Raw genomic sequence first — 25,015 nt, forward strand, 5'->3', positions numbered from 1 at the left:
AACGGGGGAGATAGAATATCCGATATGCTGGTCCACGACCAATGACGACCGCTCGACCCCGTACGGGGGGAGATAGATGCTCGTGATGACTGCTCGACCCCGAACGGGGGAGATAAATGCTCGCGAAAACTGCTCGACCCCGAACGGGGGAGATAAATGCTCGTGAAAGCTGCTCGACCTCGAACGGGGGGAGATAAAATATCCGAAGCTTGTCCGAGACTAGTGAAGACCGCTCGACCCTGAACAGGGGAGATAGAAGATCTAATAAACTGGTCGGTGAAGACACGGGCACTCGACGGTCTTCAAGGCGGGATTTTAATAGTCGCTGCTCCGACTCTGGCGTTTAACGTCGCCGCTCGACAGTCTTCAGGCCGGGTGCTTATAGTCGCCGGTTCGACTCTAGCGTTTAACGTCGCCGTTCGATGGTCTTCAAGCCGGGTATTTATAGTCGCCGGTTCAACTCTATCATTTAACGTTGCCGCTCAACGGTCTTTAAGCCGGGTATTTATAGTCGCCGGTTCGACTCTGACGTTTAACGTCGTCGCTCAACGGTCTTCAAGCATAATTCAAACCCGGCCGATCGGCACGGGGTGTTCGACAATGAGCTCACAGCTCAGATAATATACGCCCGACCGATCGGCACGGGGTCTTCGACAATGAGCTCACAACTCAGATAATATATGCTCGGCCGATCAACACAGGGCTTTCGACATTGAGCTCGTAGCTGGGATAATATACGCCTGGCCAATCGGCACGGGGTCTTCAACAATGAGTTTGTGGCTCGGATAATATGCGCTCGGCCGATCGACACGGGCTCTTCGATAATGAGCTCGTGGCTCAAATAATATACGCCCGGCCGATCGTCATGGGGTCTTCGATAATGAGCTCATGGCTCAGATAATATACGCTCGGTCGATCGGCACGGGGTCTTCGATAATGAGCTCGTGGCTCAGATAATATACGCTCGACCGATCGGCTCGGGGGTCTTCGACATCGAGCCCGTGGCTCTGATATAATATCCTCCCAGCCGATCGGCTCAGGGGTCTTCGATAACGAGCCCGTGGCTCTGATATAATATCCTCCGGGCCGATCGGCTCGGGGGTCTTCGATATCGAGCCCGTGGCTCTGATATAATATCCACTCGGTCGATCGGCTCGGGGGTCTTCAATATCGAGCCCGTGGCTTTGATATAATATCCACCCGACCGATCAGCTTGGGGGTCTCCGCTCGAGAAACTATGATAAATTCTATGACTGAAAGAGAATATAACTGAAAAACTTACTTGCCGACCAGCAGAGGATCTGACTCAATCTCTCAACTCCCGAATACCCGTGGAGTGAGGAGGATACGATATACTCGTCGAAACCCATCGAGGTCATGAGTATGGCCGAATGTTCCAACGTCGTCCATCTTCACGTTCCAAATCAGGTACATTCCCACAGACGATGCCAATATGATCTTGTCGGGAAGTTGAGAAGACGGACCTGCTGGTGTGACGCGTCTGGAAGGTTGACCGTATCCCCATGATCCGGTGGTGAGCTGTCCTCTGTGTTGACTAGGTCGGCAGAAGTCTTCTGGTTAATGTTACCTGCAACCAGCGACCGGGTTGCCCCGGTCTCTAGTACCTTGGTGCTTGAGGTGGGTCCCACGAAGATATAAGTAGCCGCGTAAAATAGAGCAATAAAATAAGTAACGAGTATGGGAACATACCCTGGTCCGGGGGGGGGGGGGGACGCCCTCAAATAGGTCGATGAGCTAGTCGTGATACTGATCGAGTCGTCATGCTCCAGAAAGGTGGGTGAATGCAAGTCAGCAGGGGAGCCGGATCCAAGGGCGACAACTCGAAATCCGGTGCATCATGGATCCAAAAGACGGCACGTAGGCCGGAATACCACAACAGCTCGCAAGCTGGACAAGACTAGTAACCCACTATCATAATAGCGATGCGAAGAGTAAAATACTGCGGCGCGATGGCCGAAACCACATCGGCTCACAGGCCGAACACCATCCCGACCCGAAGGCGGGGGTATACAAACCTGAGCACTCAGATGACGGCGAGCGCTAGGGGAGGCAGCGATTGTCGCTGGAAGCGACGCCTGCTATGGACAGTGTCGGCTGCTACTGGAGGCGTCGACGGATGTGGAAGGCGCCGGCGGATGCTGGAAGCAAGAGGTGCTGGCAGTGGCAGTGGCGGGATGCGCTGGTGGCAGTGGCAGCGGGAGGTGCCGGTGGCAGCAGCCGCTGGAGGAAACGTTCAACCAACGAGAGGTGCTGGCGGCCGCTGGAAGCGGTGGCGTCGGCCACTGGAGGTGGTGCCCGTTGAAGGCAAAGGCGTCCTTCTCCGACGGTGTCTGAGTCGGCGAGGAGAGGAGGTAGCGAAGAAGGGAAGCAGAGGAGGTGTGCGATGATGATGTGTATGACTAGCGGTGTCGCTGGTCTCTCCCTGCAACGAATCAAAACCTCTTTGTGGCGTGGCAGCAACTGGCGTGACAGGTAGAAGTGACGGCGACCGGCATGAGGGAGAGAGGCGGTGACGTCGGCGCCAAAGGAGAGAGGAGGTGTCCTCGAGGGGGTCATCGTCGGCAGTGTTGCTCGCGATCTCCGGCGGAGGCGGCGACCCTTGTTCCAACAGGTGGCGGCGGCAGAAAAAACCCGCCCCCTGCTTGATCAATGAACAGTGCTTTATAAGCACTAAAACCCTACTCCTGCCCAAAAGACAAAAATGCCCTTCCCATCTTCTCTAATCACTCTTATGCCATAAACTACATCCGCATCAACTATTAAGGCAAGAGGTGGTTTTGAATATTTTGTCTCTTTTATAGATGACTATTTGAGATATGGGTGCATTTACTTGAGGCGCCGTAAGTCTGAGTGCTTTGATAAGTTCAAAGAGTACAAGGCTGATGTGGAGAAACGTCATGGTAAAAGTATCAAGACACTACAGTCTGATCGTGATGGAGAGTACCACTTAGGAGAGTTTAGGAGTTACTTATCAGAGGCTGGGATTCAATCCCAATTATCTGCACCTGGTACACCCCAATAGAATGATGTGGCAGAACGAAGGAATATGACTCTTATGGAAATGGTTAGATCAATGATGAGTTATTCAGAATTACCAAATTCATTTTAGGGATATGCTCTGGAAACGGCGACATACATTCTGAACTTGGTACCTTCTAAGTCAGTATCCTCTACTCCCACAGAATTATGGAATGGGCGTAAGCCTAGTTTGAAATACACTCAGATTTGGGGTAGTCAAGCACTGTGCTAAAGGGAGACGGTGATAAGTTAGAATCACGTACAGAAGTTCGCTTGTTCGTGGGATATCCTAGAGGAACGAAAGGTGGTTTGTTTTATAGTCCTAAAGATCAGAAGGTCATTGTTAGCACCAATGTCCGATTTTTAGAAGAGGATTATGTAATGAACCACAAGCCCATGAGTAAAATTATTCTTGAGAAAATAAGAGAGGACATTTCTATCTTAGTACCAATGGTACAAGATGAGATACCACGGGTAACTACAACATGTGTCACAAATGATGCACAATTAAAGGTAGTGACTCGTCGTAGTGGGAGGGTTGTTAGGCAACTTGAAAGATTCATATCTTTGGGAGTCTTCGGACTTGATCCCTAGTAAACATGAAACTGATCCTTGGACATATGTAATGAACCACAAGCCCATGAGTAAAATTGCTCTTGAGAAAATAAGAGAGGACATTTCTTTCTTAGTACCAATGGTACAAGATGAGATACCACAGGTAACTGCAACATGTGTCACTGATCCGGTAGTAAAAGTGGGCCCCCTCCCTCTTGAAAAGTCAACGCCAAGTGGGAGTCACCGGAATAGCCGCCCATCCGAGGAGAGTGTGGTCCGACCGGACGGACGGCCGTAGATGGCCGGTCCGACCGGACTGCCGGCCGGCCGATGAAATCGAATACCCAGATGGTCCGGCCGGCTCGCACTTATGTTGGGAAGGCACCCTGTCAAATCGGGGTTCCGACGCTCAGTTAAAAAGGTCATGGATCGAGCTGACCTTTTGACCGACCACAGTCATAAAGCACCCCTGTTTATTAGTCCCCACAAAGCACAAGTAAACCACTGCGGATGTCCGGTCGGATGTGTAGGGATCTGTCCGCTCGGACTACAAGTTTGGAGCAAAGGAAAGGGCCAGAGGATTTCTTTCTCTGACAACCTGTAGGTTTCACGTGTGTGTCATGCTCCAAATCTTGTGACAGGGGATTCTGCTGTCCCATCGAGGGCATGCTTTGACTATAGCGATATGGGTCAGGTAAACTTTCTGACAGCCGCGTACCTAGGATAAGACAGAGGACACTTATGCACCTTGGTACGCGTGCCCAAACCTTTCACAGCTCTATATAAAGAACCTCAGGTTTCATCGATAGAGGATTCTGGGTACGTACTCTAAGACTTTAGGAGCCACCTTGTTCATCGTGATTTACCTGACTTGAGCGTCGGAGGGTCGTCGCCGGGAACCCCCTTCCCGACCCGACTTCTGTGCAGGTTAGCCGGAGCATCTCGCCACCAGTTGGAGATCTACATCAGCAAGCCAGAGAGCGCCACGTGCCCAGCGTCTGTTGATTTCTGGTTCGGACAGGATCAAATTGGCGCCGTCTGTGGGAACGCACCTGCATTCGAACAAGAACAATGGACGAGGCTGGACGACAACACACGGTGGCACTTTCAACAGAAGAACTCGAAGCTCTGGTCGAGATGAGGGCTGCTAAACTAGTGGAGCAAAGACAAAAAACATCAGCCGAACGGCCAGAGCAACAAGCAACATCTGCATATGGTGGCCGAGCGGAAGCACCTCCAGCCACCGTCGCATTCCATCGGGCCTTATTTCGCACCCCTGAAGCCGCACCAGCTCGAAGAGATAGAGGCTCTTCTTCAGACGAAATTCCAAGGCGTGATGACAGAAAAGGAAAAGCTCCCCGGGCGGACTCATCACCCGAGCGGATCAATCGCCAATTCTCGGAGGCTATTCTACGAGACCCTCTACCCAAGCACTACGTGCCTCCGACGATCGGCGAGTACAATGGAACAACGGACCCGGATGATCATCTGGGTAAGTTTGATAACACAGCCACGCTCCATCAATACACCGATGGAGTAAAGTGCCGAGTCTTTCTTACCACTCTCTCGGGATCTGCTCAACGGTGGTTCCGGAGGTTGCCGGACGGATCCATCACAAGCTTCAAGGACTTCCGAACGGCCTTCCTCCACCACTTCGCCAGCAGTCGACGTTATCAGAAGACAAGTGTCAGCTTGTTTGCCATCAAGCAAGAGCCGAGAGAATCGCTTCGAGCTTACATCCAGCGATTCAACCAAGTGGCGATGGATATCCCAACGGCCACATCAGAGACGATGATGAACGCCTTCACGCAAGGCCTTGTGGATGGGGACTTCTTCCGGTCGCTCATCCGAAAGGCCCCGAGATTACGATCACATGCTACATCGAGCCAACGAATACATAAACGTGGAAGAAGCGCAAGCCGCTCGGAAAAAGGAAACTCCAACCGAGCGCACACCTGTTCATGCCGAGCGGAAACAGCACGCCTCTCAGCAGCCACCCAGAGGACCGAGGGCCGAAGCAATTCGATCCCCCCACGCCAGATCGCACGTACAAGAAGTGGCTGCCGCTCGGCCCAAGCCCAAGAAGAGGTGGACCCCTATGTTCTGCACCTTCCACCAGACGGATACGCACAACACGAGGGATTGCCGAAGCCTTCCCTTCGTGTCCAATCCTGTTCCCAGGAAAGCCGAACGACGGTCTCCTCCCATCGACAGGAGACATAGGACTCATGAAGCTGACCGGACCCGCATCGAGAGGCGACATCACCAGACACCCGATCGGCATCGATCCCCAAGACAGGAGAATCGCCGGGCGTCCAGAGAGCGGTCCCGACCGTCCACTCGGGAGGAGGAGAACAGGAGCAATACTTCCCGGGGCGAGATCAACGTTATAGCTGGTGGACCGACCGGAGGAGACTCCAACCGAGCCAGAAAGGCGGGCGTCCGGCAGCTGCAGATCCACGCGGTCGGCTGTAGCCAAGAGCGGGCAAGTGGACCGGAAATCACTTTCGGGCCTGGAGACTTGGAAGGAGTAGAAGTGCCCCACGACGACGCGCTGCTCATTAAAGCGGTAATAGCAAATTACACCATTCACCGCATATTTGTTGACACAGGGAGCTCGGTCAACATCATATTCAAGAAGGCGTTCGATCAGCTGCAAATTGATCAAGCCGAGTTGCTGCCCATGACTACCCCGCTCTACGGGTTTACGGGCAACGAAGTTCAGCCGGTCATACAGATCCGGCTGGCTACCTCGCTGGGAGAGGAGCCGCTCAGGAGAACCAGGACAATAAACTTCGTGGTGGTCGACTCTCCCTCATCCTACAACGTCATTTTGGGACGACCGGCGCTCGGCGAATTCCGAGCGGTTGTTTCAACCTTCCACCAGAAGATAAAGTTCCCCGTGGAGGACAAAGTAGGAGAAGTGCGTGGAGATCAGCTAGCAGCTCGGCGGTGCTATATAGAGATGATCCGAGCAGAAGCTTGTTCCGCTCGGAAGGCGCCCCGAATCGAGGTACACGCCATAACCGAGAAACCTCCTGCTTTAATTTATGATGAAAAGGAGGAAGTTCAGATCCATCCGACCCGATCGGAGGCCACGACTTTTATCACCTCTGATCTGGAGGAAGAACAGAAGGAGAAGCTGATCCAATGCCTCCAACGAAATCATGATGTCTTCGTCTGGACAACACATGAGTTGCCCGGAATTTCGCCGAGCCTAGCGCAGCATGAGTTGCATGTCCGACCGGATGCTCGGCCAGTGAAGCAGAAAAAAAGAGATTTCAGTGCCGAGCAGAATGCCATCATCCGGGCGGAAGTAGAGAAACTTCTGGAGGCCGGCCACATACGCGAGGTGCAGTTCCCGAGCTGGCTAGCCAACGTGGTATTGGTCTCCAAGCCGGGCGGCAAGTGGAGAGTTTGCATCGACTTTCGGGACTTAAACAAAGCATGCCCCAAAGATTTTTATCCTCTGCCCCGGATAGATCAGCTGGTGGACTCTACGGCCGGCTGTGAATTAATTTGCATGCTCGACGCCTACCAGGGCTATCACCAAGTACCGCTCGCCCGTGGAGATCAGGAAAAGGTTAGCTTCGTGACTGCCGACGGCACATATTGCTACAATGTGATGCCGTTCGGATTGAAGAATGCCGGGGCCACCTATCAACGCTTGATGAACAAAGTGTTCAGGGAGCAGATCGGGCGGAATCTGGAAGTTTATGTGGACGACATTCTTATCAAATCCTTCCGAGCGGCCGACCTCTTCAAGGACATGGAAGAAACCTTTCAAACGCTACGCAGATATGGAGTCAAGCTAAATCCCCAGAAATGCTTGTTCGGAGCAAAAGGGGGACGTTTCTTAGGATATATAGTAACCGAGCGGGGAATTGAAGCCAATCCTAGCAAGGTGAAAGCTCTGCAAGACATGCCGCCTCCCAGAAATACAAGGGAAGTGCAACGGTTAACCGGTCGGATAACTGCTTTGTCCAGATTCATCTCCAAAACTGTCGACCGGAGCCTACCATTCTTCAAGATTTTGCGCAAGGCCACCAAATTTCACTGGGACGAGGAATGTGACCTAGCATTTGAAGAACTGAAGACATACCTTAACTCTCTGCCTATACTTGCCAAGCCGATCGGGGGTGAGTCACTTTATCTGTATCTGTCGTCAACTGAGCATGCTGTAGGCTCGGCACTTGTGAGGGCGAGCGGCGAAGAGCAGCCGGTGTATTTTCTAAGCCACATTTTAAAAGATGCTGAATCTCGTTACACCGGGCTCGAGAAGTTGGCCTTTGCTTTGGTTCTAGCCGCTCGGCGCCTTCGACCATATTTCTTGGCTCACACCATCATCGTCCGGACAAACAGTCCACTAGGAAGAGTGCTGTTGAATCCAGAAGCGTCCGGACGGCTTATCAAGTGGACGACAGAACTAAGTGAATTTGACATCCAATACCAGCCCCGCTCGGCAATCAAAGCGCAATCCTTGGCTGATTTTGTGACCGAAGTGCAGAGGCCGGAGCCGGAAGCTCTGTGGAGGATATATGTGGATGGGTCTTCCACTCGACTCGGAAGTGGGATTGGAATATTGCTGATCTCACCTCAAGAAGAAAAGATGCACCTATCTGTTCGGCTGGACTACAAAGCCACCAACAATGAGGCAGAGTATGAGGCCCTCATAGCCGGATTACAGGCAGCACGGCATGTGGGAGCCGGTCGGGTGACTCTTTATTCGGATTCACAGTTGGCAGCTCAGCAACTTTCTGGTACCTTTGAAATCAACAGCGTTCGGCTTAAGCTCTACGCTGAAGCCTTTGAAAAACTCAAAGCTACTTTCCGAGAGGTCCTTATTCAAAAGATTCCCCGAACGGAGAACCAGGCAGCCGATGAGTTAGCCAAACTAGCAAGTTCTATAACGCCGATCGCCATTCAGCAACCAATTGAAAAAGTACTGCTGGTGGCGCACGTCGACCGGATGGAAGGCCTCACATTTCCAAGCGACTGGAGGACACCCATCATAGAGTTCCTCCGCTCGGGAGCCACACCGACCGGTCGGGATGAAGCCCAGCTGCTTAGGAGGAGGGCCGGTCGGTTCACACTCATCGGCGATCAGCTCTACAAGAAGGCTTTCTCTCGCCCGCTGTTGAAGTGTGTGAGCTCGGAAGACTCGGCTTACATCCTCCAAGAGGTACATCAAGGATCGTGCGGAGGACATCCGGGCGGACGATCATTAGCCAAGAAGATTTTGCTAGCTGGATACTTTTGGCCGACCTTACAAATAGACGCCGCCCGGACAGTATCTACGTGCCTTTCATGCCAGAAGTATCACAACGTCTCCCACCGACCGGCAGAGGAGATGAAGGCATCAACCGTCTCATGTCCGTTCGATCAATGGGGAATGGATATTGTGGGCCCATTTCCTATGGCGACCGGGCAGAGGAAATTTTTGCTAGTGGCGGTCGATTATTTCTCCAAGTGGGTGGAGGCCGAGCCACTAGCCAGGATCACCGAGCAGATGGTCAAGAAATTCATCTGGCAACATATCATCTGTAGGTTCGGTATCCCTCGCCGATTGGTTTCCGACAACGGGCGGCAATTCACAGGGAAGGTGCTGGAAGATTGGTGCAAAAGCTACGGCATCGAGCAACACTTCACGTCTGTGGCTTACCCCCAAAGCAACGGTCAAGCCGAAGTAGCCAACCGGGAAATTCTCCGTATTCTGCGCGCTCGGCTCGACCACGTGGGAGGAAGTTGGCCGGAGGAAGTTGGCCGGATGAAGTGCCGGGCGTTTTATGGGCCATCCGGACGACTCCTAAGGAAGGAACGGGCGTTACACCTTTTCATTTGGTGTACGGCGGCGAAGCGGTCATTCCGGTTGAAGTCGGCGTCGAGTCCGTCCGGGTTCAATGTTACGATGAAGACAACGCCGAGCGGAGGAACATGGAGCTGGATTTGGTTGACGAGGAACGAGCTAGGGCAGCCGTTCGGCTGATGGCCTATCGTCAACGAATGAAGCAAAACTACAACCGACGCGTCAGTCCCAGATCATTCCAGGTAGGCGACCTGGTCTGGAAGAAAGTCAAGCCGGTCGGCGATGTCGGCAAGCTTGAAGCTCCGTGGGCAGGTCCCTTCAAAATCATCGAAAAGCTCCGCTCGGGCGCATATTATTTGGAGAATGAGGACGGTAGGCAGCTAGATAGGCCGTGGAGCGCGAACCATCTCCAGCCTTACCGGGCAGGGTGAAAGGTGTGCCTATGTAAATCATCCTGTGTACATTTTTCGACTGATTACTGGAAATGCAGAAATGAAAAGTCAAAGGAGCGAATATAAGGCATTATCATTGAAGAACGAAGGCCCCGCGCCGCTCGGCCGGAGGTAAATGGGTCGAGCCAAACGCTCGAGGAACAAAGGCCCCGTGCCGTTCGGACGGAGGCAAATTATTCGAGCCAAAATGCCCGACGAAGTAGACCCTGAGCCGTTCGGCCATGAATACGTTCTCCAAGTTGGGTGAAAGGTGCGCTAAATACAAACTTATATACTTTTTGGTCGCCTATGTACTTGCGATGCAGGAAGTAGAAAGATGAAAGCACAGAGTATCCTCTGCTGAAAGGAAGGCCAAGGTCGCTCGACCTGGTAAGGAGTCAGCATTAAAAACCGACGAGCTCCGTCGTTAAAGATCGAGAGCCGCGCCGTCCGGCTATAAATATCCGCGCCGACGAGCTCCGTCGTTAAAGATCGAGAGCCATGCCGTCCGGCTATAAATATCCGCGCCGACGAGCTCCGTCGTTAAAGATCGAGAGCCGCGCCGTTCGGCTATAAATATCCGCGCCGACGAGCTCCGTCGTTAAAGATCGAGAGCCGCGCCGTCCGGCTATAAATATCCGCGCCGACGAGCTCCGTCGTTAAAGATGGAGAGCCGCGCCGTCCGGCTATAAATATCCGCGCCGACGAGCTCCGTCGTTAAAGATGGAGAGCCGCGCCGTCCGGCTATAAATATCCGCGCCGACGAGCTCCGTCGTTAAAGATCGAGAGCCGCACCGTCCGGCTATAAATATCCGCGCCGACGAGCTCCGTCGTTAAAAATCGAGAGTCGCGCCGTCCGGCTATAAATATCCGCGCCGACGAACCGACGAGCTTCGTCGTTAAAAATCGAGAGACGAGCCGGCGTCTATAAATAATCCGAGCGGACGAACCGACGAGCTCCGTCGTAAAAAATCGAGAGACGAGCCGGTGTCTATAAATAATCCGAGCGGAGTATTGTCGACACTGCCATTATCCGTATTCTCCGCCGAGTCAGACCGACGCTAATTTTCGCTCGGACTCGAGGTATAAAAGGTTCTGATCGGCTTATAACGAGCGATTCTGGCTAGCAGCGCAGAATGATATTCAACCGAACGGAAGAGTTGGGGAAAACACTTGCAAGAATGCACCTCGAATGCCCAAGGTATGGTGTGATAGAAGACGAGCGGACGGTACAAGCGTTAACAAGGGAACAGTGCAAAAAGATAGAGTACACGAAAGGAAAGCATTTCATTAAAATTAAAACCTTAGGCCGAGTGGCCTAAGTACAAAAAGGTTCATGTTCAGCCGAGCGGCGAAACTACAAGAGTTACTCGATGTAGTCGTAGAGGTCCCTCGGAATGTTGTTCAGGAGCTCCACCTGATCGCAGGCCGGAATATTGGTGGACTCCGGAAGAAGGCCCTTCGACTTCAGGTAGGTCATGGTGGCCGTAATGGCTAAGTCGAAAGCCGAGTACATCCGCTCGCAAATTTTCTCCGAGAACTCGGGCGATCGGATGTGGCTTTGTCGGAGAGCGGCGACTCGGCTCGGCTCGGCATCCTGGTATTCTTTGAAGGTTGCCCGGGAGCTTGTGAGGGCCTCATTCAGACGTTCAATCTTCTCCGCATCGGCCGAGCGACCTGCCTTCTCCCGATCAAGCTGCTCCGTCAGCTCCTTTATCTTCAACTCCAGGCCTCGGACCTCCACGTTTTTCTTCTCCACATCGGAGATGGCTGTGTTCTTCCGAGTGGTGGCCAGAGTTATCTTTGTGTCAAGCGACTTGACCTGTCGCTCGGACTCGGCTAGGGCGTGGGCCTGGTCAGCTGTTTTCTTCTGCTCAGCAGCCAGCAGAGTTTGAGCTTTCTTCATCTCTTTTTGTAGCTCGGAGTAGGAGGGGCCTTGAGAGCCGCTCGGACCGCCTGCCGCCCGCAGTTGTCTGATCTCCTCATCCGCCATAGCCAGGCGGCTGGAAACTGCTATCTCTTCCACCCATCTCTGAAGCAAGAAGGCGCAGTTGTTACAAGCCGAGCGGAAATATTAAGGCAAAACTTCAAAAATTAACAAACTTACCCCCGTAGTCGCTTGCATGTGGCTGTTGGCTAAATTCTGGAGGGGGATCATAGCTACGCGCGCCCGAGCGTCGGCCCACATCTCGGCGAGGGGCCCTTTCAATGTAATGGTGTGCTCGGGCACGGTGGGCCGGTCGGCTTCTGGTAGCAACTCTTCAGTTGGAAGATGAAGAGTAACTCGTATTGTGCGGCCGTGGCCAGGGATCGCCCGACCGGGGTCAGAAGCTGGCGCAGAAAATCGCGAATGGATGGTCGAACATTGGACTGAACGGCGAGCAGGAGGGAGAGTGTCGACCGGAGTGGCCTCGATTGGAGCATTCAGCTCGTCCCAGTCAGAAGGCGTCCGGTCGGACGAGATAGTCTCGGGCACGGGCGCCTTGCCTTTAGCAGTCGCAGCGGCCCGGTCGGAAGGTTGGACCGCGGAGGTAGCCGAGCGCAGCGGAGTCTCCAACCGGCGCCTCTTTTGCAGTGGCTGTTCTTCCTCCCGAACGGATCCTTCCTCTGGGGCCGTTGGTTCCCTGGAGGGGGTTGCTCCGCTGGCCGCCTGCTGTTGAGAGGCCGGAGCGGCCGATTCAGCCTGGGTGCTGCTCTCTCCTTCGTGAGAACCGACCGGCTGAATACCCAGCGCCTTCATTTCCTTGGCCGCCGCAGCCTCCAGCGCCGCTGCCTTTCTCTTTAGAACGCCGGCCATCACCGAGTCCATGACGATGTCAGCTGCATGAAAAGAAGAAGAAATCAGTTAGCAAAAATGTACATCACTCCCTCGTGAAGAAGTTTGTTGATGTCAAGCCGCAGACCGGCTAGTACATTTGCGGCGTGAAGATAGTCCGGTCGGGTCTTGAATTTCTTCAACTCGGGAGTAGGAGGCAGACTGACCTGCCACTGGGTCGGAAAGTTTGGCTGACTGGGCATGCGGATGTAGAAATAATAGTCCTTCCAATGTTTATTGGAAGTGGGTAGTTTATTGAAGAAGACCAGGCCGGGCCGAGCTTGGAACATAAAGGTGCCCGGCTCAGCTTGCTTAGGATAATAGAAATAAAAGAAGACCTCCGGTCGGAGGGGAATGTTGTGAATCTTAAACAAAACTACAACACCGCAGAGGAGACGGAAGGTATTTGGTACCAAACTTCCGAGCGGCACGCCAAAATAATTACAGACGTCTGCTATGAAAGGATGCACGGGGAATCGCAAACCGGCGGTAAATTGGTCACGAAAGACACAGAAACCGCCGCGCGGCGGTCTATGTGGCCGAGCGGCAGGACCGGCTAGCCGAACTTCGATATCCTCGGGGATTTCGAAATTGTCAGCCAAAATATCAAAATCTCGTTGTTCGAAACGGGACCGCATGGTAGTATACCATGGGCCTAGGGATTGTTCTTCGAGATGAGAGGAGCTAGCCATGGTCCGGATAGGAGAAATCAAAAAAGGAAATTCCAAAGGCGAAGAAATGGAATTTCAAATACGGGAGCTAGGGAAAGAAATGCGAATTGGATACCGGAAAAGAAGGAGGAAAGATCTAAAACCTTACTGAGGGAAGATGGATTGAGGAAAGGCGCCGGAGAGCGTCAGAGGGCAGAAAACCAGATCGCCGGAGCTCCAAAGTGCAGAGAGCAACAGTAGAGGTAACGGAGGCGTGTGAAGGTGAGAAGGAAACGAAGGATTTATAGGGTGAGGGCCGGGCGGCCTCCACCGTCGGATCCAGGTCATGAGAATCGAAGCATGCATCTAGCCGTTTATTTCGAATTGCTTCGATCACATCAAAATATCGTGCCACCGCCTCCGTACCATGATGGCATTGCTCCACGTGGCAGTCAATCATTCGGAGCATTTAATGAGGATATGATCAACCTTGATGGCGAAGATTGGCGCAGAACGCGAGGAGATCCGGTGGAGGCCATCATTGATTCATTCAAGGATATCTCCGCCGCTTACCGGGCGGAGAGTAGTAGCATGGGTGAGCCGATCGGCTAGACTCACAGTCCAGTCAGTCGGACTATTCGCCTCCTTCGACTAGACTTGAAGGGAAGGCAAGTGATCCGGTAGTAAAAGCGGGCCCCCTCCCTCTTGCAAAGTCAACGCCAAGTGGGAGTCACCGGAATAGCCGCCCATCCGAGGAGAGTGTGGTCCGACCGGACGGACGGCCGTAGATGGCCGGTCCGACCGGACTGCCGGCCGGCCGATGAAATCGAATACCCAGATGGTCCGGCCGGCTCGCACTTATGTTGGGAAGGCACCCTGTCAAATCGGGGTTCCGACGCTCAGTTAAAAAGGTCATGGATCGAGCTGACCTTTTGACCGACCACAGTCATAAAGCACCCCTGTTTATTAGTCCCCACAAAGCACAAGTAAACCACTGCGGATGTCCGGTCGGATGTGTAGGGATCTGTCCGCTCGGACTACAAGTTTGGAGCAAAGGAAAGGGCCAGAGGATTTCTTTCTCTGACAACCTGTAGGTTTCACGTGTGTGTCATGCTCCAAATCTTGTGACAGGGGATTCTGCTGTCCCATCGAGGGCATGCTTTGACTGTAGCGATATGGGTCAGGTAAACTTTCTGACAGCCGCGTACCTAGGAAAAGACAGGTAAGCTTTCTGACAGCCGCGTACCTAGGATAAGACAGAGGACACTTATACACCTTGGTACGCGTGCCCAAACCTTTCACAGCTCTATATAAAGAACCTCAGGTTTCATCGATAGAGGATTCTGGGTACGTACTCTAAGACTTTAGGAGCCACCTTGTTCATCGTGATTTACCTGACTTGAGCGTCGGAGGGTCGTCGCCGGGAACCCCCTTCCCGGCCCGACTTCTGTGCAGGTTAGCCGGAGCATCTCGCCACCAGTTGGAGATCTACATCAGCAAGCCAGAGAGCGCCACATGCCCAGCGTCTGTTGATTTCTGGTTCGGACAGGATCAGTCACAAATGATGCACAATTACAGGTAGTGACTCGTCGTAGTGGGAGGGTTGTTAGGCAACTTGAAAGATTCATATTTTTGGGAGAGTCTTCGGACATGATCCCTAGTAAACATGAAACTGATCCTTGGACATATGATGAAGCGATCCAAGATAAAGATGCAGCATCTTGGCAAAGTGCAATGAACTCTGAAATAAAATCTGCATTCTAATCAGGTCTGGAAGCTTGTAGAACCACCAAATGGTGTAAAAGCCATTGGATGTAAATGGGTCGACAAAAGGAAAAGAGGAACAGATAGGAAGGTGGAAACTTTTAAAGCGAGGCTTGTTGCAAAGGGGTATACTCAGAAAGAGGGAATCGATTATGAGGAAACTTTTTCGCCAGTAGTCATGCTTAAGTCTATCCGGATTCTTTTATCTATTGCTGCTCATATGGATTATGAGGTTTGACAAATGGATGTCAAGACAGCTTTCCTTAACAGAAGTCTTAAAGAAAACATCTATATGAAGCATCCAGAGGGATTCATTGCGAAGGGCAAAGAACATCTTATATGTAAGCTCAATCGGTCCATTTATGGACTAAAGCAAGCTTTGAGATCTTGGAACATCCGGTTTGATGAAGTGATCCAGTCTTATGGATTCATTCAGTGTCCGGATGAGTCTTGTGTATACAAGAAATGTGACAAAAATGTGGTGGTATTTCTTGTACTATACGTAGATGACATTTTGCTCATTAGCAACAATGTCAAAGTATTGTCAGATGTAAGGGTATGGATGCCCAAGCAGTTTGATATGAAGGACTTGGGAGAATGTGGACATATTTTGAGATCAAAGTAATAAGGAATCACAAGAAAAGGATGTTGTGCTTATCCTAAGCTTCATACATTGATATTATCCTAGCTCGTTTTAGCATGCAAAACTCCAAGAAAGGTTTTCTATCTTTTCGGCATGGAATACCTTTATGTAAAGACATGTGTCCTAAGACACCAAATGAGATAGAGGAGATGAAGGCAGTTCCTTATGCTTCAGATGTAGGAAGCCTAATGTATGTGATGCTTTGTACGAGACTGGATATCTGTTTTACCATGGGCATGGTTAGCAGATATCAAGGTAACCCAGGACCGGGACATTGGACTGTCGTAAAACATATATTAAAGTACCTGAAAAGGACTAGAGATTATATGCTGGTTTACTAGGAAAATGATTTGCTCCATGTGGGTTACACAGATTCAGACTTCCAATCAGATAGGGACAGTAGTAAATCAACCTCGGGGTATGTGTTTACTTTGGGAGGTGGATCCATAGCATGGAGGAGTGTTAAGCAGAAATGTGTTTCAGACTCCACCATGGAAGCTGAGTATGTGGCAGCTTATGAGGCAGCTAAAGAAGTTGTATGACTCAGAAACTTCTTGATGGACTTAGATGTGATTCCTGGTTTGCCCAAAGTTATCACAATTTATTGTGACAACAGTGGTACAGTAGCAAACTTGAAGGAACCACGAGTCCATAAGGCAAGTAAACACATTGAGCGCAAGTACCACCTGATACGAGACATCATAAAATGAGGAGAGGTTGTTGTCACCAAGATTACATCAGCAGATAACCTAGCAAATCCTTTCACTAAGGCCCTTCCGGCGAGAGCTTTTGATAGACATGTTAAGGGGATGAGAATAAGATGTATGGCAGCATTTATGGAAGTATAGTCTTTTAGTATAAGTGGGAGATTGTTGGGATGTATACTATAAGCCTAGCTTTTGTATGAACATCTGTTTTAAAATATTCTGAAATGAGAATCACCATGGTCAAATGTTTGTATTTTATATTTATATATATGTCAATACAATTGCCCATTTAATTTATATTATAGATAATATGGTGTGTGGTGTCACATAGAAGATCGTGTTATCGGTTCCTTATAAATTATAAATAGTAGCTCACAACCAAGATGGATTGGGACAAACCATTGGAGCGATTGTAGTGTAATTTGGTATTAGCCTGTCTTGACTATAAAATTACACTAGTACGATATGTGTGTATTGAGTAGGACCGTTTGAGGTTGTTTGATTTGTACTGACTACATAAAAGAATAGAACCTCTGTTATTATGGATGTGCGTCCTCTTAATCCCTATATAATAACAAACACATATACTTAGTATTTATTTCATTAACTTATTAATGGGTGAGATTTATTCGTTAAATCAATATGCCCGATGAGTTGGGAAATATTACTATTTATATGGTGTGTTGTTAATTATAGATGGAATCTGTGTCCTAATTATTTAGGCTGATGATGTCCCCTTGAGGAGCTCATAAGAATTATCATGTAAACCCTGTAGGTGGACTTAGTCCGACATGATAATAAAGTTGAGTGGTACTACTCTTGGAATTAGATGTTAATTAATTGGGTTGTCAGTAACTCAATTAATTAACGGACATACGATATCTCAAACATGAGATTAACGCACTGATGATAAGAAGGAGCCTATATAGTAATATGGGATTGGTGCGGTAGTTCAATAATAACCCTTTAGTAGTATGCGTTATTATTGATGGACTTGAGTTGGATGTTCGGGCCGAACATAGGAAGCCCAAGCCCATCAAGAGGCCTAAACCAATTCCTCCTCTTGGTCTCTGTTGTAGCCTCTATATAAAGCCTCGCATCCACCCATCCGTTTTGGTTTTCTTTTCCTTACCTAGGGCCAGCGGCAAGGTTATAAAAGGAGTAGGTGGTGCCTCCTAAAACCTAATTTTCCACAATTCTCTTCTCCTCCTTGTGGTCGGCGCCCCTTCTTCCCTTGCTAGGGCCGGCGTCCCTCCCCTCCTCCTTGCTTAGGGCCGGCGCTCCTTCCTCATTGCCAAGGGATGACACCCCCTCCTCCTTACTAGGGCCGATGCCCCTCCTTGCTAGGGACGGGGCCCCTCCTTGCTAGGATCTCTTGGTTGGCGGCGGATTGGAGAAGAGGAAGAAGAGGAGAAGGAAGAAGATTAGAAGATGCCCCATCCTAGAGCTTCCTTGGTGGTCGGCGGTTTGGATACAAAGAGGAGAAGGGTGGTTGTTGTCTTGGTAGATCGTCGTCCACACGACGTCCAAGAAGAGAAGAGGAATACAGCAGAAGATCAAGAGGTCTTTAGCTACAAAGAAAATGTACAACTAGTTATTTAATTCCGCTACGTAATTAGTTTAGTTTTCTTTGTATCGATTTTGAATACCAACACAAGAGGGCAGCGATCTTGTACTTCTATCAAGGTGTGCTTTAATCCGTCAAGAACTTGCTTGATTGATCAAACACATGTCTGGTCGAACATGCAGGTTGGTAGGAAAAGTTCTGTACTTGTACAATTTTTATACAGAAAAATTGAAACAGAACGGAATTCTAGCGCCCTCAATTATCTCGGTATAGTACGCTGCCTAATGAAAAGTAGCAATGTTTGGTAAATAATTGATCGAGTCTTTTGTCAAATTAGACTTGGTTATCCACCAAATAATGCTACTCTTCTTTAAGTAGCATGCTATACCAACAAAAGGTAATGCAGAACTGACGAAATACTGTGCAGGAGGAGAGAAGTGTAAACACCGTGGATGATCGAATGAATTGGTTAAAAAATTGATAATGATATAATAATTAATAATTTTGAAAAAACACCATTTTAATATTATTTTATTTCTATACTTTTGAATGTGTTAACTATTAAATACTTTTATTTTATATTTTTTAAAATTAATATTTACATATTTTTTATTTATATTTTTAAATTAATTAATTTATTGTATTAATTCACGCCAGATAATTTTGAATCTCAGACCCTTGGGAACTATTGAGCTGTGTCTTTCTTTTTATGTTAACTTTGTCCACCACCCGTGTCAACGAAGATGAAATCCATTCTACTCCCACAGGCATCATTGAGGTGATAAGTGGATGATTGTTTACCATATGAGATCTTGGGGTCGAATCTAGGGGCTCACAGGGCGTAAATCTCTGCACCTCATGTAATACCCTCTCATTTGCTTACCTCTTCATTCACCGTGATTTATCTCCTCTGTACTAATCCTAGAGTGAGATAGCGTGGCAGCTAGGGTAAGCACTTCACCTTTTTCAATGTCCCAAGTGAGATCCATCCTTTTCTTAAGTGTTTTTTTTCTAGAGTTGATATTGTGATTGTGGTTCAAAGGAATATTATGAACTTATTGACAGCGTAGGTATGTGAATAGCTTTGTTCCGAAGAGTGAACCGTGTATTTGTTTATATCATTTTTGTAGTTGATAATTCAATGAGTGATTTTCATTATTTCTTTAGTCGGTGTAAAAAAAAAACAACCGTATAAAAATTTGATCCAACAAAAAAGTAACATTGAACCACAAACCTCCATAGATATCAAATACTCCCATATATCCAATGCGTAGGATGTACACATATGGGGATCTTCGCATAAAGTGATTTCATCAGTGAAAGTCGTTAGGTGGAGCTTTGCCTTCTTCGACCTCTGCCTTGCCCTTGAAACGAGGGACGGGGAGCTAGGAGGTGGTACTGGAGAGGAGCCGGAATTCGGCAAGGGTGAGCGCTTCACCTTTTTCCATGTCCCATTTGAAAGCCAGCTAGGGAAGGGGTGCCGACGGCGGAGGTAGCAGAAGCAACTCTCTTGGCCGCAGCCTGAGAATAGCACAGGGTGATGTTCTCCTTCTCTACAATGGACCAATTCCTCTTTCTCTCGATCTCTCAATTAGGTAAAGGATCAAGGTGGTGGAAGAAAGGTGCCGCCATATTTACAAGAGTTTGAGTTTGAGGGGGAAAAATGTTTTCCACTTTTTTAAATAATAATTTTTTTAAAAAAATAAAAATAAAAATGATTTCCTTTACAAAATTTTCATATCGTAATATTTTAATATATATTTTTAAAAAATTTAAAATTTTGTAAGGATTTTTTAACTTGTACAATTAAGTTGAAATTGTCATTTGATTTGGTGTGCCACATAATTTTAGCGTGAGTTTACCTCAAAGGATATTAAATGGAGGCGGATCGCCAATGCCGGCTAGATAATCGCTCACGTTCGATGCTCATCCAACGACTTGTCTTACTCGATGCTCATCCAACAACTTGCCTTACTCGATACTCTTCGATGTTTACTCGATAAGATAGTACAAAGATTGCGGAAGACCAAAAATTGAATTAATATGCACTCAAAGATTTCACTTAAATTGTGCTTTTATTAAACAAACCCTAACAAGAAAGTCCAGACAACTTAATCTAAATCTAACTCGATTGCTCAATTTGACTTCCTTTGTAGAAATTTTTTGAACCAATAAGCTGAATTCTTGGGGAATCGCTTCTCATTCTTGAAATCTACATATACTATACCAAATCTCGCTGTGTAGCCCAACGCCCATTCAAAGTTGTCGAGAAGAGACCATGCAAAATATCCTATCACTGTAGCGCCGTCATCCATAGCCCTCTTTAAGTTAGTAATGTAGCTCTTGAAGTAGTTAACTCTCGTTGTATCTTGCAAGACTTCTGGAAGAGTGGCATTTCCTGGTTGATCCATTCCTGTGATGAACAACTTTGTTAAGATGGATGAATGTTTGGATATTCTGGCAAACAAATTGAATAAGGTTTACCATTCTCAGCTAAAATGATGACGGGATTGCGATAAGTTTCCTTCACATAGGTTACGGCTTTGTAGAGTCCCCATGGAACTATGTAGAGCCAATACGAATTAGCCTAAAAGAACATTTAAATTCAATGTTAGTTTGATCGATCATAATAGAATGCACAAATTTTATCACCAAAAGACAAATCTATAGAACAATATCCATGAAATGCTACTCTTTTGTACGAAGCTCTAGTTGAGTATTATAGAAAAAAAAAATTGAAGAAATGACAATCTTTGAAAAAAAAACAAAATAAATTTACCAGGGGACCAATAGGTACACCATCTCGGTCGTCTAAAAGATAATCAAAAAATATATAATATTAGTATAACTAACATAAAGTATCATTGATTGAGTCATTATCGAAAAAGTTTGAGAAAATCTAACATTTGAATTCGACATGCCAGTCAGCTTGATAGCTAACAGGTTTTAGATCAACCACTCCGGCATCCTTCATATAGTAAGATGTATATTGATTGACCCCTACATAATCGTATGAACCTTTCACCATTTTTGCTTGTTCTTCAGTGAATTTAGGAAGTCTTTCTTTGACAATGACTTGCATTGATTCTGGATAGTGCCCATATGTTAGAGGGTGAAGGAACCTACAAAAAAAGAAACAAATAATTGAATAAATAAATCATCCTTTATTGTAATTAAAATTGAATTTCTCATTAAATTTAAAATAAAAAATCTCAAATGAACTGCAATACGGTCTCACCATCCAATGTGGAAATCCCTAGCTCTTTGAGCTGCGGCTTTGTCTTGCACCGTGTAAGTATAAGGTTCATACCATACAAAATCCAAAAGGATTCCAATCATGCCTTGTTGTTCTTTCTGAATCGAGTATATACAAGAAACACATCTTGGATGAGGAATCATATTTCATTCGATTCACCGAATATAACTCAATGAACAAAGTACAACTTACTTGATATTTTTCACGATATCTTTTCACTGCAGCTGCATGAGATAGGATAAGATTATGTGCTGCAATATAAGGCTCAATGGTTGAGTTTCCCCCAGCTGTACAACCAGTACATCTCCCTGGGGCATGAAGACCGTCATCATACCCAAGAGCTGCTATACACCTAGGTTCATTAAAGGTGAACCAATTCTTGACTCTATCACCAAATCTCTCAAAGCAAAAATCAGCATAGTTCGCAAATGCATCCCTAAAATACATATCAAATAATATAAAAAAATTATCAAATAGGTTCAACTACTAATGAATATAAAAAAAACATGGTTCATAACCTTTAAAACTTACACTATCTTTGGGCTTAACCAACCCAAGTACTCCTCATTAAGAGCCAAAGGAAGATCGTAGTGATAAAGATTTACATATGGAGTAATGCCTATTTCAAACCAAAAAATTTTAAAACATATATATATGAGAAATATATTGCTCATTGCTAAATTGAAATTTTAACATACCTTGTTGTATCAAATAATCAATTAGCCTATCGTAATAATCTACACCTTCCCAATTGACTTTACCCGTTCCATCTAGATGAGAAATTTTATATGAAAAATGTACTTAAATTGAAAGTTCAAATTGAATATAACAAAATAAAAAACACAGATATATTCATTACTTGGAAATATTCTACTCCAAGAAATTGAGAATCGATACGCATCAAAATTGAAATCTTTCATGATATCAACATCTTCCTGCATGATCATTTGGTCATAAATTGAAGAGAGAAAAAAAACAACTTTAAAATGCATATATCTTACAAATTGAATTCCTTCACGATGTCAATATATTAAAAATGCATATATCTTACAAGCTTCAGCTCAATTATGACACATCAGACAATAATAGTACAAGGGACACAAGTAAAGATAGAACGTGTATGCTTTTTTATAATGTAACCAAGCCTTGCAATCCTTTTTATGATCTTTTCTCTAATGTGTCATGCTTTTTTATAATGGATACATAATGTAATTAAAGCAGATTTATGGTTTGATGCTGTTTTCAAATTCGACCTGCACTAAATCAGTTACTATTTTGTTCTTGTAATTACAATTGACAGAAAAAACAAAGAGGGAATATGAACAAAATGTTAGAGAAAGGATAACCTTATAATGATGGTACTCGTCAACTGTAACATCAGCGGTAGCGTTGCCGGCGATTGTATCTGCATTCACCCGAGAAAAAGCCCTCTTTAAACATTACGCAACACCTCAACATTAACCCCAATAAATCTGAAGAGGATACGAAGCATAGAAACAGAAACAGATCACGATCAAAAATTACTTGGGATTCTAACGAATGTGTCCCAAATGCTGGGTCCTCTTCCTCCTTTGAGCGCCATCCCTTCCACTTGGTAAGCAGATGCCGCTGTCCCAAACACGAATCCCTCTGGGAAGGCTTCGCGGCTGAGACTATGGCTGGCATTGGAGGCATGACTTGGCTCGAAAGTGAGTAAAAGGAAGAAGACGATGAAGGAAGAAAAGCGGAAGAGTGATGAGGATCTCTGAAAATCCATCTCTAAGAGGCGGATGAAGAGACAATGGAACAAAGAGGAGGTGGGAGTGCGTTTATATAGTGGAGCGTGAGTAAGTAGAGATAAGGATTATAATTAATCATAAAAAAAAATTCATTAGTAAAAAAAAGTTATGGATAAAATAAGTCGCCTATAGTAAAGATAAGGATCGTAGGATAAAATTTTTTGATATTTTTATCTAATGAAAAAAAAATTAGTGTCATACGCTAAACTTGTTTTGAATCACATAGATTTGAATTAATTAACGAGAAGAGTTAGAAAGATTTATAAAAAAATATTTCAACGCTAAAAAGTTATAAAGATTTATCATAAAAATCATTTTAAAATAATTAATTTTGAAACTGATTTATTTTGATTTTTTATAAAAATTTTAGATAAAAAATGGTATGAGACTGTCATAGGGGCCACCTGGATGAAAAATGTAAAATCTATTTCTCACAGATCTAAAAAGAAAAATGATTAACCGGGTCAGGTAATATTAAACCTATAACGACCAATTTAATTTCATAAAAATTTCCCACTTACCTATTTCTCATAGACCTAAGGCTACAATTAGGTTGGATAATGATGGACTAATCAAATAAATAGATCTAACGGATCAAGTAAATCGTATCCAGAATAATGTGTCAATAAAGATTACCAAATGGTAGATCCCTAGGAGGGTAGCACTGAAAAGTGCACGTAGATGGTCGTAGCTCTAAAAAAGTCTGAATAATGGTAGGGGATAGCATGATATCAGTACTAGCTACCTTAGTAGTATAAGTAAGATCATCTATTCTAACTAAGTTGTTATAAAATTCAGCACATAAACTTATGTTTACTGAACTGGTACAGTAAACAAGGTTTTGTAAATTATAGTGGTTAATAACCTATATAGCTGGAATACATGAGTGCAAGAAAAATTATCTATCTAAGCACCTAGTCCTGATCGGCATATAGATGGTAGACTCAAACCTAATCCTAAGTTCGCCAATAGGAAACCTAGGGTCAGCACTAGCAGTAGAGGACCCAACATCAGATCTACAACGTTTCCTAAATTATTAAAAAAAAACATACTAAGCATAAATTCTGAAATATTTGAAAACTTAGGAAGAATTTTACCGAGGCATCGTGAATAAGATTTTTAGAAATAACGATCTCGGTTGACTCGCAGCAGCGTAATAATCGAAGAAACAAAGAAAAGTTTTAATTAGCAATTCCTCTCTCGTTAAGGCCCCCCCCCCTTCCTCTTTTATAGGGAGGTCCGGGCGCTCAGAGTTTAGTGGGGGTGGGGCGCCTGGAGTACACTCCAAGCGCTTCGGATAGCTATACCAGGGGCGCCCGCCCCTGGTTTTTAACTACGTAAAAAATATATATATTTTTAAAAAAATTTAAAGTTTTTTTAAAAAGAATTTCTTAAAATAATTTTTAAAGTTTTAAAAAGAATTTTTAAAGTTTTTAAAATAATTTTTAAAATAATTTTTAAAGTTTTTAAAAGAATTTTTAAAGTTTTTAAAAGAATTTTTAAAATAATTTTTAAAGTTTTTAAAATAAATTTTAAGTTAATTTAATTTAAATTAATGTAATTTAATTTAAATTAATGTAATTTAATTTAATTTAATTTTGATTTGGTTTGATTCGATTCGATTTGGTTCGATTCGATTTGAAGTCCTTAGTCATCGCGTGGAGCTGATTCGCCGTTTCACCTTCATGCATTTTTATATTAAAAATTTTATTTAAGAGCAAGTCTCGTTTGGTTACCTTGGCATTGCTCGTTCCCTCATGCAGCTCGATCAATTTGTCCCACAGCTCTTTAGCGTTTTTGTGTGGACCGACTCTGTTTAGTTCTTCTCTTGTTAATCCGCACTGTAGAGTATTGATTGCTTTATTTTCTGTTGATGCCTTCTTCTTCAAGTCTGCTGTCCAGTCTTCAGGATCCAGTAGATTCCCGGAGTTGTCTACTGGAATTTTGTAGGGTTTCGTAATGCTCATCCACTGGTCGAAGTCTATTTTGAGGTAGACCTCCATC

At 46.2% G+C, this 25,015-nt stretch overlaps 1 protein-coding gene across 1 annotated transcript; it reads right to left on the bottom strand.

The window, feature by feature from the left end:
* Window positions 1-20,097: 20,097 nt before the first annotated feature.
* On the bottom strand, window positions 20,098-22,989 carry LOC122048082 (beta-glucosidase 26-like). Its single transcript, XM_042609687.1, has 11 exons — window positions 22,758-22,989; window positions 22,580-22,638; window positions 22,093-22,168; window positions 21,932-22,003; window positions 21,765-21,852; window positions 21,426-21,669; window positions 21,216-21,331; window positions 20,882-21,099; window positions 20,757-20,788; window positions 20,462-20,564; window positions 20,098-20,390 (listed from the first exon to the last, which is right to left on the bottom strand). The coding sequence occupies exons 1-11, from the start codon at window positions 22,987-22,989 to the stop codon at window positions 20,113-20,115; spliced, it is 1,518 nt and encodes a 505-aa protein (XP_042465621.1). The 3' UTR covers window positions 20,098-20,112.
* Between the last annotated feature and the right edge of the window lie 2,026 nt (window positions 22,990-25,015).

Source organism: Zingiber officinale, chromosome 2B, assembly GCF_018446385.1.
Source record: "Zingiber officinale cultivar Zhangliang chromosome 2B, Zo_v1.1, whole genome shotgun sequence".
Taxonomy (NCBI): Eukaryota; Viridiplantae; Streptophyta; class Magnoliopsida; order Zingiberales; family Zingiberaceae; genus Zingiber; species Zingiber officinale.

Excerpts from the sequence above, each read along its gene's own strand:
- LOC122048082 (XM_042609687.1), bottom strand. The coding sequence starts at position 22,989 with ATGGATTTTCAGAGATCCTCATCACTCTTCCGCTTTTCTTCCTTCATC. Across the intron at positions 22,169-22,579 it reads ACGAGTACCATCATTATAAG|GAAGATGTTGATATCATGAA; the intron begins GTTATCCTTTCT and ends ATGATCATGCAG. Across the intron at positions 21,100-21,215 it reads AGGGATTTCCACATTGGATG|GTTCCTTCACCCTCTAACAT; the intron begins GTGAGACCGTAT and ends CTTTTTTTGTAG.